This window comes from Cherax quadricarinatus, chromosome 6 (assembly GCF_038502225.1).
Source record: "Cherax quadricarinatus isolate ZL_2023a chromosome 6, ASM3850222v1, whole genome shotgun sequence".
Classification (NCBI taxonomy): Eukaryota; Metazoa; Arthropoda; class Malacostraca; order Decapoda; family Parastacidae; genus Cherax; species Cherax quadricarinatus.
In genome coordinates this window covers 42,807,479-42,823,903 of record NC_091297.1, presented here as the reverse complement: position 1 = coordinate 42,823,903, position 16,425 = coordinate 42,807,479, and the positions used below count along the sequence as shown (strand labels likewise).

At 43.6% G+C, this 16,425-nt stretch overlaps 1 protein-coding gene across 1 annotated transcript in view; it reads right to left on the bottom strand.

Annotated features, from left to right (window-relative positions):
* LOC128692908 (O-acyltransferase like protein) overlaps positions 1 to 16,425 on the bottom strand; it is a 235,800-nt gene that overhangs the window by 75,620 nt on the left and 143,755 nt on the right. The window contains exon 14 of the mRNA XM_070081377.1: positions 16,120 to 16,315. Coding sequence (XP_069937478.1) covers positions 16,120 to 16,315 — 196 coding nt within the window. The remainder of the gene's footprint in view (positions 1 to 16,119; positions 16,316 to 16,425) is intronic.

The following is a 16,425-nucleotide window of genomic DNA, read 5'->3' as shown; positions in this document are numbered from 1 at the left end:
TGCTCACACTCCAACAGCACGTCAAGTATTAAAAACCATTTGTCTATATTCACTCCTATCAAACACGCTCACGCATGCCTGCTGGAAGTCCAAGCTCCTCGCACACAAAACCTCCTTTACCCCCTCCCTCCAACCTTTCCTAGGCCGACCCCTACCCCGCCTTCCTTCCACTACAGAATGATACACTTTTGAAGTCATTCTTTTTCGCTCCATTCTCTCTACATGTCCGAACCACATCAACAACCCTTCCTCAGCCATCTGGACAACAGTTTTGGTAATCCCGCATCTCCTCCTAACTTCCAAACTACGAATTCTCTGCATTATATTCACTCCACACATTGCCCTCAGACATGACATCTCCACTGCCTCCAGCCTTCTCCTCGCTGCAACATTCATCACCCATGCTTCACACCCATATAAGAGCGTTGGTAAAACTATACTCTCATACATTCCCCTCTTTGCCTCCAAGGACAAAGTTCTTTGTCTCCACAGACTCCTAAGTGCACCACTCACCCTTTTCCCCTCATCAATTCTATGATTCACCTCATCTTTCATAGACCCATCTGCTGACACGTCCACTCCCAAATATCTGAATACATTCACCTCCTCCATACTCTCTCCCTCCAATCTGATATCCAATCTTTCATCACCTAATCTTTTAGTTATCCTCAAAACCTTACTCTTTCCTGTATTCACTTTTAATTTTCTTCTTTTGCATACCCTACCAAATTCATCCACCAATCTCTGCAACTTCTCTTCAGAATCTCCCAAGAGCACAGTGTCATCAGCAAAGAGCAACTGTGACAACTCCCACTTTATGTGTGATTATCTTTTAACTCCACTCCTCTTGCCAAGACCCTCGCATTTACTTCTCTTACAACACCATCTATAAATATATTAAACAACCATGGTGACATCACACATCCTTGTCTAAGGCCTACTTTTACTGGGAAATAATTTCTCTCTTTCCTACATACTCTAGCTTGAGCCTCACTATCCTCGTAAACACTCTTCACTGCTTTCAGTAACCTACCTCCTATACCATACACCTGCAACATCTGCCACATTTCTCCCCTATCCACCCTGTCATATCCCTTTTCCAAATCCATAAATGCCACAAACACCTCTTTAGCCTTATCTAAATACTGTTCACTTATATGTTTCACTGTAAACACCTGGTCCACACACCTCCTACCTTTCCTAAAGCCTCCTTGTTCATCTGCTATCCTATTCTCCGTCTTACTCTTAATTCTTTCAATAATAACTCTACCATACACTTTACCAGGTATACTCAACAGACTTATCCCCCTATAATTTTTGCACTCTCTTTTGTCCCCTTTGCCTTTATACAAAGGAACTATGCGTGCTCTCTGCCAATCCCTAGGTACCTCACCCTCATCCATACATTTATTAAATAATTGCACCAACCATTCCAAAACTATATATCCACCTGCTTTTAACATTTCTATCTTTATCCTATCAATCCCGGCTGCGTTACCCCCTTTCATTTTACCTACTGTCTCATGAACTTCCCCCACACTCACAACTGGCTCCTCCTCACTCTTACAAGATGTTATGCCTCCTTGCCCTATACACGAAATCACAGCTTCCCTATCTTCATCAGCATTTAATAATTCCTCAAAATATTCCCTCCATCTTCCCAATACCTCTAACTCTCCATTTAATAACTCTCCTCTCCTATTTTTAACTGACAAATCCATTTGTTCTCTAGGCTTCCTTAACTTGTTAATCTCACTCCAGAACTTTTTCTTATTTTCAACAAAATTTGTTGATAACATCTCACCCACTCTCTCATTTGCTCTGTTTTTACATTTCTTCACCACTCTCTTAACCTCTCTCTTTTTCTCCATATACTCTTCCCTCCTTGCATCACTTCTACTTTGTAAAAACTTCTCATATGCTAACTTTTTCTCCCTTACTACTCTCTTTACATCCTCATTCCACCAATCGCTCCTCTTCCCTCCCGCACCCACTTTCCTGTAACCACAAACTTCTGCTGAACACTCTAACACTACATTTTTAAACCTACCCCATACCTCTTCGACCCCATTGCCTATGCTCTCATTAGCCCATCTATCCTCCAATAGCTGTTTATATCTTACCCTAACTGCCTCCTCTTTCAGTTTATAAACCTTCACCTCTCTCTTCCCTGATGCTTGTATTCTCCTCGTATCCCATCTACCTTTTACTCTCAGTGTAGCTACAACTAGAAAATGATCTGATATATCTGTGGCCCCTCTATAAACATGTACATCCTGAAGTCTACTCAACAGTCTTTTATCTACCAATACATAATCCAACAAACTACTGTCATTTCGCCCTACATCATATCTTGTATACTTATTTATCCTCTTTTTCTTAAAATATGTATTACCTATAACTAAACCCCTTTCTATACAAAGTTCAATCAAAGGGCTCCCATTATCATTTACACCTGGCACCCCAAACTTACCTACCACACCCTCTCTAAAAGTTTCTCCTACTTTAGCATTCAGATCCCCTACCACAATTACTCTCTCACTTGGTTCAAAGGCTCCTATACATTCACTTAACATCTCCCAAAATCTCTCTCTCTCCTCTACATTCCTCTCTTCTCCAGGTGCATACACGCTTATTATGACCCACTTTTCGCATCCAACCTTTGCTTTAATCCACATAATTCTTGAATTTACACATTCATATTCTCTTTTCTCCTTCCATAACTGATCCTTCAATATTACTGCTACCCCTTCCTTTGTTCTAACTCTCTCAGATACTCCAGATTTAATCCCATTTATTTCCCCCCACCGAAACTCCCCTACCCCCTTCAGCTTTGTTTCGCTTAGGGCCAGGACATCCAACTTCTTTTCATTCATAAAATCAGCAATCATCTGTTTCTTGTCATCCGCACTACATCCACGCACATTTAAGCATCCCAGTTTTATAAAGTTTTTCTTCTTCTCTTTTTTAGTAAATGTCTACAGGAGAAGGGGTTACTAGCCCATTGCTCCCGGCATTTTAGTCGCCTCATACGACACGCATGGCTTACGGAGGAAAGATTCTTTTCCACTTCCCCATGGACAATAGAAGAAATAAAGAAGAACAAGAGCTATTTAGAAAAAGGAGAAAAACCTAGATGTGTGTATATATATATGCATGTGCGTGTCTGTGAAGTGTGACCAAAGTGTAAGTAGGAGTAGCAAGATATCCCTGTTATCTAGCGTGTTTATGAGACAGAAAAAGAAACCAGCAATCCTACCATCATGCAAAACAGTTACAGGTTTCTGTTTCACAGTCATCTGGCAGGACGGTAGTACTTCCCTGGGTGGTTGCTGTCTACCAACCTATTATCTATCTATCTATCTATCTATCTATATATATATATATATATATATATATATATATATATATATATATATATATATATATATATATATATATATATATATATATATATATATATATATATATATATATATATATATATATATATATATATATATATATATATATATATATATAATATAATATAGGGAGGAGCCACCTCTAGAACTTTACTGGGGACCCTCATCCTCAGAGAAGACAATAAACGTACCTCTGGGAAAACTCAAGTTTCTCCCCGGAGCTGTTTCAATATTCTCTTCTCCTACCACCCCCTATATTTTTATGTTATATGCTAACTTTATTAACAGACAGAATATATTGATAGAAAACACAAACATGAGTGTATTAATACAATATATCAAAGGTTATGAATCTTCTCCAGCTCCTCCGAAGCCGGACGCGAGCCCAGTATGCAGCATGTATTTCCCCTCTGGATGGCTACGCTGAGGTGCTGGAACATGAAAGTGGCTGCTCTTGGGTCCCTGGTGGTGTCGATGAGTCTTGAACCCAGTTCTTTAAGAAAACATGTGGCATTTTTTTTCCCATGATCCCAAGGTCTCTGATCCCACTGGGACAAATTGAAACTGATCGCTTATGTCCCTGTACTTGCTGATCTTGTACTCCTCCCTGTGGTCAGCAGCTCCTCCCTGTCACCCAACACTGTGATGGATATAAGTGTCAGCCAGTGTGGACACACTGGAATAGTTCCATGCTATGAGCTTACCATTTTTCCAAGGGTAGATGGTGATCCTGTCGGGGCAGTTTCCTGGGTTATGGGGCATTGTTGGCTGCTAGTGATCGGGGCTCCCTCTCGGCTGGGTATCCAGCTGTAGCAAGGGTTCTCTTTATGATGTCGTTGATATCATTGTGTATTGCATGTCAGCTCTTGGTTTTGGAACAATTAAGACCACGGAGACTGTGGCATGCAAAGAGTACGTAACCTTTATTTGGTGCATGTACACACCCTCACTGAAAGTGCTGTCTCCCTAACCAGCGAACCAGTACTAAGGGTCGAACGATGGGGCCCCTATCGTTCGATCAGTACCCAGGTTCAGCCAATGAGAAGATGGTTCTGGCAATTGCAAAGGTGTTGTGGGCACCACCCACCTGTCTTCCCTTGTCATTTCCATACTAGAGCTGCTTGAGCACTGTTATCCATTCTGTCTCCAGGCTGTGTCTTGGCCTTGCCTAAACCGTGTTGTACACATACATTTTCCGGCTGTATATAGTGTACATAGTTATAAATATTCACATTGCTCTTGGTGAAGAGCTGTGTTTGTTCTGCTCCTCGCTCCCCTTTACACCCAGGATAACAGGTCTTATTGTCTCTGGGTTGTAATAGAGACCACATTGGTCGGCTTGCACATTGCTGCAAATACACGTATATTCCGTGTGAATTGGGGCAGCAAGGCACAGAGCCACTGCAATACGGAGGGTCTTAGGATCGAGGCGCATTCCTGTTGCCGAAATGGGAACTGTTTGGAGGATGTCCCCGGAGTGATGTGCGCTCACAGCTTGGAGAATGGCAGTCTCCCTGTCTGATGTTACAGCCCTGAGCATGTTTTCAAGCACCTTTTCAGCGATGGGGCCATCCCAGCTTGACTGTAGGCCAGTGCTGTACTAGGGTTTGGTGATGGAGCACCAAGAGTCTCCCATTCAGTGATGGCACTGGCATAGTTAGGGTTCTGTATTCCTGCTGAGTCACTGAGGTTGTCAAGAAGAATTTGTCTTATTATCTCATTTAATGCAATGGAAGAGGATAAGAAAGCTGGTAGAGCAATCAGGAAGGATCTGCGAACTCCCAGCCCCCCAAGCCTGACCGGAAGTGAGGCTTGCAACCACTGTCCATCTTCCAGGGAAAGATTCAATACACTCTCTAGCATGGTCTTAAGAAGAGAGTCATATTCCTTGAGTTTCGGACTGCTGAAGGCTTTGGAGCATCTCAGAAAGTAGGTAAGTTTTGGGATTTACAGGCATCGTCCTGAGGTCTGAGACCTTTTCTTCTAGGATCAGATAGATGGCATTGGACCCAAGAGGAGCACCAAGGAGAGTGCTATTGGCTGGATCAATGGCTCGTGCTCCTGGTAAAACAGCACTGATATTCTGGATCATCTGTCGATTGGAAGAAACTGGTTCACATTTGGTGGGGTTTAAAGATAGGCCCAGGCTTTCTCCCATGATTTTAATTTTTCTGATGTCCTCTAGGAGAGATTCTGTTGTGCCAGCTAGGGTACCATCATCCAAGAACTAGATATTGAGCTCACTGGAGAGTGCTTCTGTGACTTCCTTGATGACCAAACAGAATAGAAAGGGGGCCAGAGGGTCCCCCTGTTGCACACCCTCACACGAGTCAATTTGGTGGTCCCCAAACAATAGTTTAGAAGTCACACTATAACACGATTCTATGAAGGGATAAAAAGACAGAGGGATAAAGGGATATGTGTGTTTGTGTGTACTCACCTATTTCATCTATTTGTGGTTGCAGCGGTCGCGTCTTAGAGCTCCTGGCCCCGCTTCTTCACTGGTTGCTACTGGGTCCTCTCTCTCCCCGATCCATGAGCTTTATCAAACCTCGTCTTAAAACTGTGTATGGTTCCTGCCTCCACTACATCACTTTCTAGGCTATTCCACTGCCTGACAACTCTATGATTGAAGAAATGCTTCCTAATATCTCTATGACTCATCTGTGTCTTCAACTTCCAATTGTGACCTCATGTTTCTGTGTCGCCTCCCTGGAACATCCTGTCTTTGTCCACCGTGTCTATTCTGTGCAGTATTTTATATGTTGTTATCATGTCTCCCCTGATCCTCCTGTCCTCTAGTGTCATCAGGCCGATTTCCCTTAACCTTTCTTCATAAGACATTACCCTATGCTCTGGAACTAACCTTGCCGCAAACCTTAGCACTTTCTCTAGTTTCTTGACGTGCTTTATCAAGTGCGGGTTCCAAACAGGTACTGCATACTCCAGTATGGGCCTGACGTACACGGTGTACAGTGTCTTGAACGATTCCTTATTAAGGTATCGGAACGCTGTTCTCAGGTTTGCCAGGCGCCCATGTGCTGCAGCAGTTATCTGGTTGATGTGTGCTTCCGGAGACATGCTCGGTGTTATACTCACTCCAAGATCTTTCTCCTTGAGCGAGGTTTGCAGTTTTTGGCCACCTAGCCTATACTCTGTCTGCGGTCTTCTGTGCCCTTCCCCTATCTTCATGACTTTGCATTTGGCGGGATTAAATTCGAGAAGCCAGTTGCTGGACCAGGTGTCCAGTCTGTCCAGGTCTCTTTGAAGTCCTGCCCGGTCCTCATCTGATTTAATTCTCCTCATTAACTTCACATCGTCTGCGAACAGGGACACTTCTGAGTCTAACCCTTCCATCATGTCGTTCACATATAACAAAAATAGCACTGGTCCTAGGACCGACCCCAGTGGGACCCCGCTCGTCACAGGTGCCCACTGTGATACATCATTACGTACAATGACTCGTTGTTGCCTCCCTGTCAGGTATTCTCTGATCCATTGCAGTGCCCTTCCTGTTATATGAGCCTGATCCTGTAGCTTCTGCACTAATCTCTTGTGAGGAAATGTGTCAAAGGTCTTTTGCAGTCCAAGAAGATGCAATCAACCCACCCCTCTCTCTCGTGTCTTACTTCTGTTACTTTATCATAAAACTCCAGATGGTTTGTGACACAGGATTTTCCTTCCATGAATCCATGCTGGTTGGCGTTTATACTCTTGTTCCGTTCCAGGTGCTCCAGGTGTATGTGTGTGTGTGTGTGTGTGTGTGTGTGTGTGTGTGTGTGTGTGTGTGTGTGTGTGTGTGTGTACTCACCTAATTGTACTCACCTAATTGTGGTTGCAGGGGTCGAGACTCAGCTCTTGGCCCCGCCTCTTCACTGATCGCTACTGGATCCTCTCTCTCTCTGCTTCCTGAGCTTTGTCATACCTCTTCTTAAAACTATGTATGGTTCCTGCCTCCACTACTTCACTTGCTAGGCTATTCCACTTGCTGACAACTCTATGACTGAAGAAATACTTCCTAACGTCCCTGTGACTCGTCTGAGTCTTCAGCTTCCAGTTGTGACCTCTTGTCCCTGTGTCCTCTCTCTGGAACATCCTATCTCTGTCCACTTTGTCTATTCCCCGCAGTATCTTGTATGTCGTTATCATGTCTCCCCTGACCCTTCTGTCCTCTAGTGTCGTCAGTCCGATTTCCCTTAACCTTTCCTCGTATGTGTGTGTACTCACCTATTTGTACTCACCTATTTGTGGTTGCAGGGGTCGAGTCCTAGCTCCTGGCCCCGCCTCTTCACCGGTTGCTACTAGACCCTCTCTCTCCCCGCTCCATGAGCTTTATCAAACCTCGTCTTAAAACTGTGTATGGTTCCTGCCTCCACTACGTCATTTTCTAGGCTATTCCACTGCCTTACAACTCTATGACTGAAGAAATACTTCCTACTATCTCTCTGACTCATTTGTGTCTTCAACTTCCAATTGTGGCCTCTTGTTTCTGTGTCCCCTCCCTGGAACATCCTGTCTTTGTCCACCTTGTCTATTCCACGCAGTATTTTATATGTCGTTATCATGTCTCCCTTGACCCTCCTGTCCTCCAGTGTCGTCAGGTGTGTGTGTGTGTGTGTGTGTGTGTGTGTGTGTGTGTGTGTGTGTGTGTGTGTGTGCTTGTGTGTGTGTGTGTATGTGTGTGTGTGTATGTATGTATGTGTGTGTGTGTGTGTGTGTGTGTGTGTGTGTGTGTGTGTGTGTGTGTGTGTGTGTGTGTGTGTGTGTGTGTGTGTGTGTGTGTGTGTGTACTCACCTAACTGTGGTTGCAGGGGTCGAGACTCAGCTCCTGGCCCCGCCTCTTCACTGACCGCTACTGGGTCCTCCCTCTCCCTGCTCCATGAGCTTTATCATATCTCGTCTTAAAACTATGCATGGTTCTTGCCTCTACTACATCGCTTTTCAGACTATTCCACTTCCTAACAACTCCACTTCCTAACATCCCTTTGACTCGTTTGAGTCTTCAGCTTCTAATTGTAACCCCTTGTTTCTGTGTCCCATCTCTGGAACATCCTGTCTCTGTCCACCTTGCCTATTCCACGCAATATTTTATATGTCGTTATCATGTCTTCCCTGACCCTCCTGTCCTCCAGTGTCATCAGACCGATTTCCCTTAACCTCTCTTCTTAGGACATTCCCTTAGCTCTGGAACTAGCCTTGTTGCAAACCTTTGCACTTTCTCTAATTTCTTGACGTTTTTGACCAGGTGTGGGTTCCAAACTGGTGCTGCGTGCTCCAGTATGTGCCTTACGTACACAGTGCATAAAGCCTTGAACGATTCCTTACTGAGGTACCGGAACGCTATTCTCAGGTTTGCCAGGCGGTCATATGCCGCAGCAGTTATCTGGTTAATGTGTGCTTCTGGCGACATACTCGGTATTATACTCACTCCTAGATCTTTCTTCTTGAGTGAGGTTTGCAGTTTTCGGCTGCCTAGCCTATACTCTGTCTGCGGTCTTCTTTGCCCTTCTCCGATCTTCATGACTTTGCATTTGGCGGGGTTAAATTCAAGGAGCCAGTTGCTGAACCACACGTCCAGCCTATCTAGGACTCTTTGTAGACCTATCCGGTCCACATCTGATTTAATTCTCCTCATTAACTTCACATCATCTGTAAACAGGGACACTTCTGAGTCTATCCCTACAATCATGTCGTTCACATATACCAAGAATAGCACAGGTCCCAAGACTGACCCCTGTGGGACCCCACTCGTCAAAGGTGCCCACTTTGATATCTCATCACAGACCTTGACTCGCTGTTGCCTCCCTGTTAGGTATTCTTTGATCCATTGCAGTGCCCTTCCTATTATATGTGTCTGATCCTCTAGCTTCTGTACTAATATCTTGTGAGGAACCGTGTCGAAGGCCTTCTTTCAGTCCAAGAAAAAGCAATCAACCCACCTCTCCCTCTCATTTCTTACTTCAGTTACCTTGTCATAAAACTCTAGTAGGTTTGTGACACAGGATTTGCCTTCCATGATTCCATGCCGGCTGTCGTTTATAATATTGTTCCGCTCCAGGTGCTCCAACACTCTCCTCCTGATAATCTTCTCCATGACTTTGCATACTATAAACGTCAGTGACACTGATCTATAGTTTAGTGCTTCATTTCTGTCTCCTTTCTTAAAGATGGGGACTATATTTGCCATCTTCCATACCTCAGGTAGTTGCCCAGTTTCAAGGGATTTGTTGAAGATTGTGGTTAGTGGCACACAAAGTATCTCTGCTCCCTCTCTAAGGACCCACGGAGAGATGTTGTCTGGTCCCACCGCCTTTGAGGTATCAAGGTCACTTAGGAGCTTCTTCACCTCCTCTTCAGTTGTGTGTAATTCATCCAACACTTGTTGGTATATCCCTTGCTGGTGTCCCCCACTGTTTTGTCTTCCCAGTGTCCCTTCAGCCTCCACTATAAATACTTCCTGAAATCTCATGTTGAGCTTCTCACATACTTTTTGGTCATTTCTTGTGAGCTCCCCACCTTCATTCCTCAGCCTGATTACCTGGTCCTTGTCTGTTGTCTTCCTTCTGATGTGGCTGTAATGCAGTTTTGGGTCAGACTTGACTTTCTATGCTATGTCGTTTTTGTACTGCTGCTGGGCCTCTCTTCTTATCTGTCCATACTCGTTTCTGGCTCGTCGACTAATCCCTTTATTTTCCTGAGTCCTTTAACTTCTGTAATTTTTCCATTCTCTAGCACACTTAGTTTTTGCCTCCCTACTCCTTTGGGTTAAAAAAAAGGGCTTGTTCTGTTCTTCCCATTATTTCTGTTACCCTTGGGAACAAACCTTTCCTCTGCCTCCTTGCATTTTGTTGTTACGTAGTCCATCATTTCGTTTACTGACTTTTCTACCAACTATCTTTCCCACTGAACCTCCTGCAGGAAGGTGCTCATACCTGTGTAGTCCCCTCTTTCATAGTTTAGCTTTTTCCTTTCTACTCCTGTTACCCTCTCCACTTGTAGGTGTGTGTGTGTACTCACCTATTTGTATTCTCCTATTTGTGGTTGCAGGGGTCGATTCATAGCTCCTGGCCCCCACCTCTTCACTGATTGCTACTGGGTCTTCTCTCTCCCTGTTCCATGAGCTTTATCAAACCTCATCTTAAAACTATGTATGATTCCCGCCTCCACTACGTCACTTTCTAGGCTGTTCCACTGCCTGACAACTCTGTGACTGAAGAAATACCTCCAAACATCCCTTTGACTCATCTGAGTCTTCAACTTCCAATTCTGACCTCTTGCTTCTGTGTCCCATCTCTGGAACATCCTGTCTTTGTCTGCCTTGTCTATTCCGTGCAGTATTTTATATGTCGTTATCATGTCTCCCCGGACTCTCCTGTCCTCCAGTGTCATCAGGACAATTTCCCTTAACCTTTCTTTGTAGGACAATTCCCTTAGCTCTGGGACTAGTCTTGTTGCAAACCTTTGCACTTTGTCTAATTTCTTGACGTGCTTGACCAGGTGTGGATTCCAAACTGCAGCTGCATACTCCAGTATGGGCCTGACGTAAATGGTGTACAGAGTCTTGAACGATTCCTTACTGAGGTATCGGAACGCTATCCTTAGGTTTGCCAGACGCACGTACGCTGCAGCAGTTATCTGATTGATGTACGCCTTAGGAGATGTGCTCGGTGTTATGCTCACGCCAAGGTCCTTTTCCTTGAGTGAGGTTTGCAGTCTTTGGCCTCCTAGACTATACCGTGTCTGCGATCTTCTTTGCCCTTCCCTGATCTTCATGACTTTGCATTTGGCAGGGTTAAATTCAAGGAGCCAGTTGCTGGACCAGGCTTGTAACCTGTCCAGGTCGCTTTGTAGTCCTGCCTGATCCTCGACCGATTTAATTCTCCTCATTAACTTCACATCATCAGCAAACAAGGATACTTCTGAGTCTATCCCTTCCGTTATGTCATTCACGTATATCAAAAACAGCACAGGTCCTAGGACTGACCCCCTGTGGAACCCTGCTTGTCACAGGTGCCCACTCTGACACCTCGTCACGTACCATGACTCGTTGTTGCCTCCCTGTCAGATATTCTCTGATCCATTGTAGTGCCTTTCCTGTTATGTGAGCCTGATCCTCTAGCTTTTGCAGTAACCTCTTGTGAGGAACTGTGTCGAAGGCCTTCTTGCAGTCCAAGAAAATGCAGTCTATCCACCCCTCTCTCTCTTGTCTCACTTCTGTCACCTTGTCATAAAACTCCAGTAGGTTTGTGACATAGGATTTTCCTTCCCTGAAACCGTTCTGGTTGTTGATTATACACTTGTTTCTTTCCAGATGCTCCACCACTCTCCTCCTGATGATCTTCTCCATGACTTTGCATACTATACACGTTAGTGACACAGGTCTGTAGTTTAATGCCTCGTGTCTGCCTCCTTTTTTAATAATTGAGACTACATTTGCCATCTTCCATACCTCACGGAGTTGCCCAGTTTCAGTGGATGTGTTGAAGATCTTTGTTAGTGGCACACACAGCATCTCTGCTCCCTGTCTAAGGACCCACGGAGAAATGTTGTCTGGTCCCACCGCCTTTGAGGTATCAAGTTCACATAGCAGCTTCTTCATCTCCTCCTCGGTTATATGTACCTCATCCAGCACTTGTTGGTGTACCTCCCTGTTCTGATTTCCTGGAGTCCTACCGGTTTCCACTGCAAATACTTCTTTAAATCGCGTGTTGAGCTCCTCACATACCTCTTGGTCGTTTCTTGTGAACTCCCCATCATCCTTCCTCAGTCTGATTACCTGGTCCTTGACTATTAGTTTCCTCCTGATGTGGCTATACAACAGCTTCGGGTAAGACTTGACTTTTGATGTCATTTTCGTATTGTCGCTGAGCCTCCCTTCTTATCTGTGCATATTCGTTTCTGGCTCTTCGGCTGATCTCTTTGTTTTCCTGGGTCCTTTGTCTTTTATACCTTTTCCATTCTCTAGTACACCTAGTTTTTGCCTCCCTACACCTTTGGGTGAACCAAGGACTCGTTCTGTTCTTCCCACTATTTCTGTTTCCCTTGTTGCCATTTCTCTCTCCCACTGAACGTCTTGCAGGAAGTTCCTCATGCTTCAAAGTTTATTCTCTATAAGGATTACAATGCTGAGTTTACAGAAATTTGGTTATTGTGTGGTTTACATGTAGTAAAATAGTGATTACAGAGTGTACCACTAGAACGCTTATCATGGCTAAGCATTTCGGGCAGACTTAGTTTTATTCTTAATTGTAAAATATTACAAATTATGAGGTAAGTTGGTATTATGGCTAAGTGACTAAATACTAGTTTGTGAGTCCCATTGTGAGTCCCATGGTAGTCTCCCCTTTTGTAGTTTGTTTTTTTCCCATCCTATTCCTGCTACTCTCTCCACTTGTAGCTCTATTATGTAGTCAAAACACATGATCACTAGCTCCTAGGTGCCTTTCATACATGATACCCTCGATGTCCGAACTTCTCAAGGTGAATACAAGGTCCAGTCTTGGTTGATCGTCCTCGCCTCTGTCTCTCTGGTAGTGTCTCTAACATGTTGATGCATGAGGTTTTCCAGTACCACATCCATCATCCTGGCTCTCCATGTTTCGGGACCCCCATGGGGCTCCAGGTTTTCCCAGTCAATCTCCTTGTGATTGAAATCACCCATGACTAGTAACTTTGCTCCCCCCATGTGAGCTCTTCTGGCCACCTGTGTGTGTGTGTATGTGTGTGTGTGTGTGTGTGTGTGTGTGTGTGTGTGTGTGTGTGTGTGTGTGTGTGTGTGTGTGTGTGTGTGTGTGTATGTGAGTATGTGTGTGTGTGAGCAACAGGTAGATGGGATACAAGGAAAATGGAAGCAGCAAGTAAAAGTGAGGTAAAAGTTTATAAACTAAAGGAGGTGGCAGTTAGCATAAGATATAAAAAACTGTTGGAGAACAGATGGGCTAGTGTGAGTATAGGCAATGGGATAGAAAATGTATGGGGTAAGTTTAAGAATATAGTGTTAGAGTGTTCAGGAGAAGTCTGTGGTTACAGGAAAGTTGGTGTCGGAGAGAAGAAGAGCAATTGGTGGAATGATGAAGTAAAGAGAGCACTAAGAGAGAAAAAGTTAGCAAATGAGAGGCTTTTACAAAGCAGAAGTGATGGAAAAAGGGAATATTTTATGGAGAAAATAAGAGAGGTTAAGAGAATGGTGAAGTAATGTAAAAATAGAGTGGGTGAGATGTTATCAACAAATTTTGTTGAAAATAAGAAAAAGTTTTGGAGTGAGATTAATAAATTGGATTTGATAGTTAAAAATACGAGAGGAGAGTTATTAAACGGAGAGTTAGAGGTAATGGGAAGACGGAGGGAATATTTTAAGGAATTGTTAAATGTTGATGAAGATAGGGAAGCTGTGATTTCGTGTATAGGGCAAGGAGGAATAACATCTTATAGGAGTGAGTGTGTGGGAAAGTACGTGGGGCAGTAGGTAGAATGAAAGGGGGTAAAGCAGTTAGGATTGATGGAATAAAGATAGAAATGTTAAAAGCAGGTGGAGATATAGTTTTGGAGTGGCAAAGGGGACAAGAGTGTAAAAAATTATAGGGGAATAAATCTGTTGAGTATACCTGGTAAAGTGTATGGTGGAGTTATTATTGAAAGATGATGAGAAGGAGAGCAGATGCACTAAGGAGCTTTAGGAAGGGTAGGGGGTGTAGACTAAGTGTTTGATTTGTGGCATTTAAGAATTTGGAAAAGGCGAATAATAGGGCGGATAGTGGGGCAGTGTGGCAGATGTTGCTATTGCATGGAATAGGAGGTAGGTTATTGAAAGCAGTGAAGAGTCTTTACGAGGATAGTGAGGCTCAGGTTGGAGTATGTAGACGAGAGGGAGATTATATCCTAGTAAATGTAGGCCTTAGACAAGGATATGTGATGTCACCATGGTTGTTCAATATATTTAGAGAAGGACTTGTAAGAGAAGTGTATGCTCGGGTGCTGGCAAGAGGCGTGGAGTTGAAAGATTCAGAATCTAACACAGTGTGGGAATTGTCACAGTTGCTCATTGCTGAAGACACTGTGCTTTTGAGAGATTCTGAAGAGAAGTTGCAGAGGTTGGTGGATGAGTTTGGTAGGATATGTAAAAGAAGGAAATCAAAGTGAATAGAGGAAAGAGTGAGATGATGAGTATAACAAAACGAAAAAATAGGTAACGGAAGACTGGATATCAGATTGGAGGAAAGGAATATGGAGGAGGTGAATATATTCAGATATTTGGGAGTGGACGTGTCAGTGGATGGGTCTATGAAAGATGAGATGAATCATAGGACTGACGAGGGAAAAAATGTGAGTGGTGCACTGAGGAGTCTGTGTAGACAAAGAACTTTAGCCATGAAAGCAACGAGGGAAATGTATGAGAGTATAGTTATACTAACGCTTTTATATGGGTGTGAAGCATGGGTAGTGAATGTTGCAACATGGAGAAGACTGGAAGCAGTGGAGATGTCATGTCTGAGGGCAATGTGTGGTGTGAATATAATGCAGAGAATCCGTAGTTTGGAGATTAGGAGAAGGTGCGGGATTACCAAAACTATTATCCGGAGGGCTGAGGAGGGGTTGTTGAGGTGGTTCAGACATGTAATATAATATAATATCTTTATTTACTACGAGTACATGTGCAAGGTTTAAAGTCCTAGCTGACATCAATGACATACTACTGTATAGAAAGCCACTTGTTATGCAGAGCATTTCGGACAAATTAAGTCAGTTTTGTCCCAGGATGCGACCGACACCAGTCGACTAACATCCAGGTACCCATTTTACTGATGGATGAACATAGACACTCGGTGAAAGGAAACATGTCCAATGTTTCTACCCCTTCGCTGGGAATCGAACCCGGACCCTCATTGTGTGCCACCAGGCCACGGGGCACCGTAAGAGAATGGAACGAAACAGAATGACTTCGGGAGTGTATAAATCTGTAGATGAGGGAAGGCAGGGTCGGGGTCGGCCTAGTAAAGGTTGGAGGGAGGGGGTAAAAGAGGTTTTGTGTGCAAGGGGCTTGGACTTCTAGCAAGCTTGAGTGAGTGTGTTAGATAGGAGCAAATTAAGACAATGGTTTTTAGGCCTTGACGTGCTGTTGGAGTGCTAGCAAAGTAACATTTATGAAGGGATTCAGGGAAACCGGCAGGCCTTAATGTTGCAGTTTTACAACTGTAATGTAAGCATGCCTCTGGCAAGACAGTGGTGGAGTGACTGATGATGCCTTGGTTGTAAATGGACGATGTGTTAATAAACTATAAGGGATGAGTGCTAAAAGTGGGTCATAATAAGTGTGTATGCACCTGGAGAACAGAGGAGCGTAGAGGAGACAGAAAGACTTTGTGGGATGTTAAGCGAGTGTGTAGGAACTTCTGAACCAAGTGAGAGAGTAATTGTGCTAGGGGACCTAAATGTTAAAGTAGGAAAAACATTCAGAAATAATATAACTAATATATATATATATATATATATATATATATATATATATATATATATATATATATATATATATATATATATATATATATATATATATAAGTAGGTATAGGGAGGGACCACCTCTAGAAACGTACTTTAGGGATCAGATCAACTATCAGTTTCACATTACTCAAAATATATATCACCATACATTCATTCATACTACGTAAATAAACAGAACACAGACTGATAATAATAATAGTAGATGTACGAGCCTTACCTCCATAGCCGTTGTGAGAGGCATATATGACCCAAGCAACGGCACAAGCCCAGGCATAGCGGTGTAAGCCACCGTACACCACTTGTGTAACAACATCGTACTCAACCATTGGAGGAACTGTGTTGTAGCTCCATATACCAAAGACAACCAGGAAGCCAGTAATCACAGCGGCTGTCCAGCCTGCCACCACCTGCCACTGTAAACAAAGGCAATAACTATGCTCAGAATGTGTGTTTTCATGTACCTACAAAAAGCATCAGAATCTAGGTGAATGCCATTAGTACGATATAAATGCCAGGAAAGATA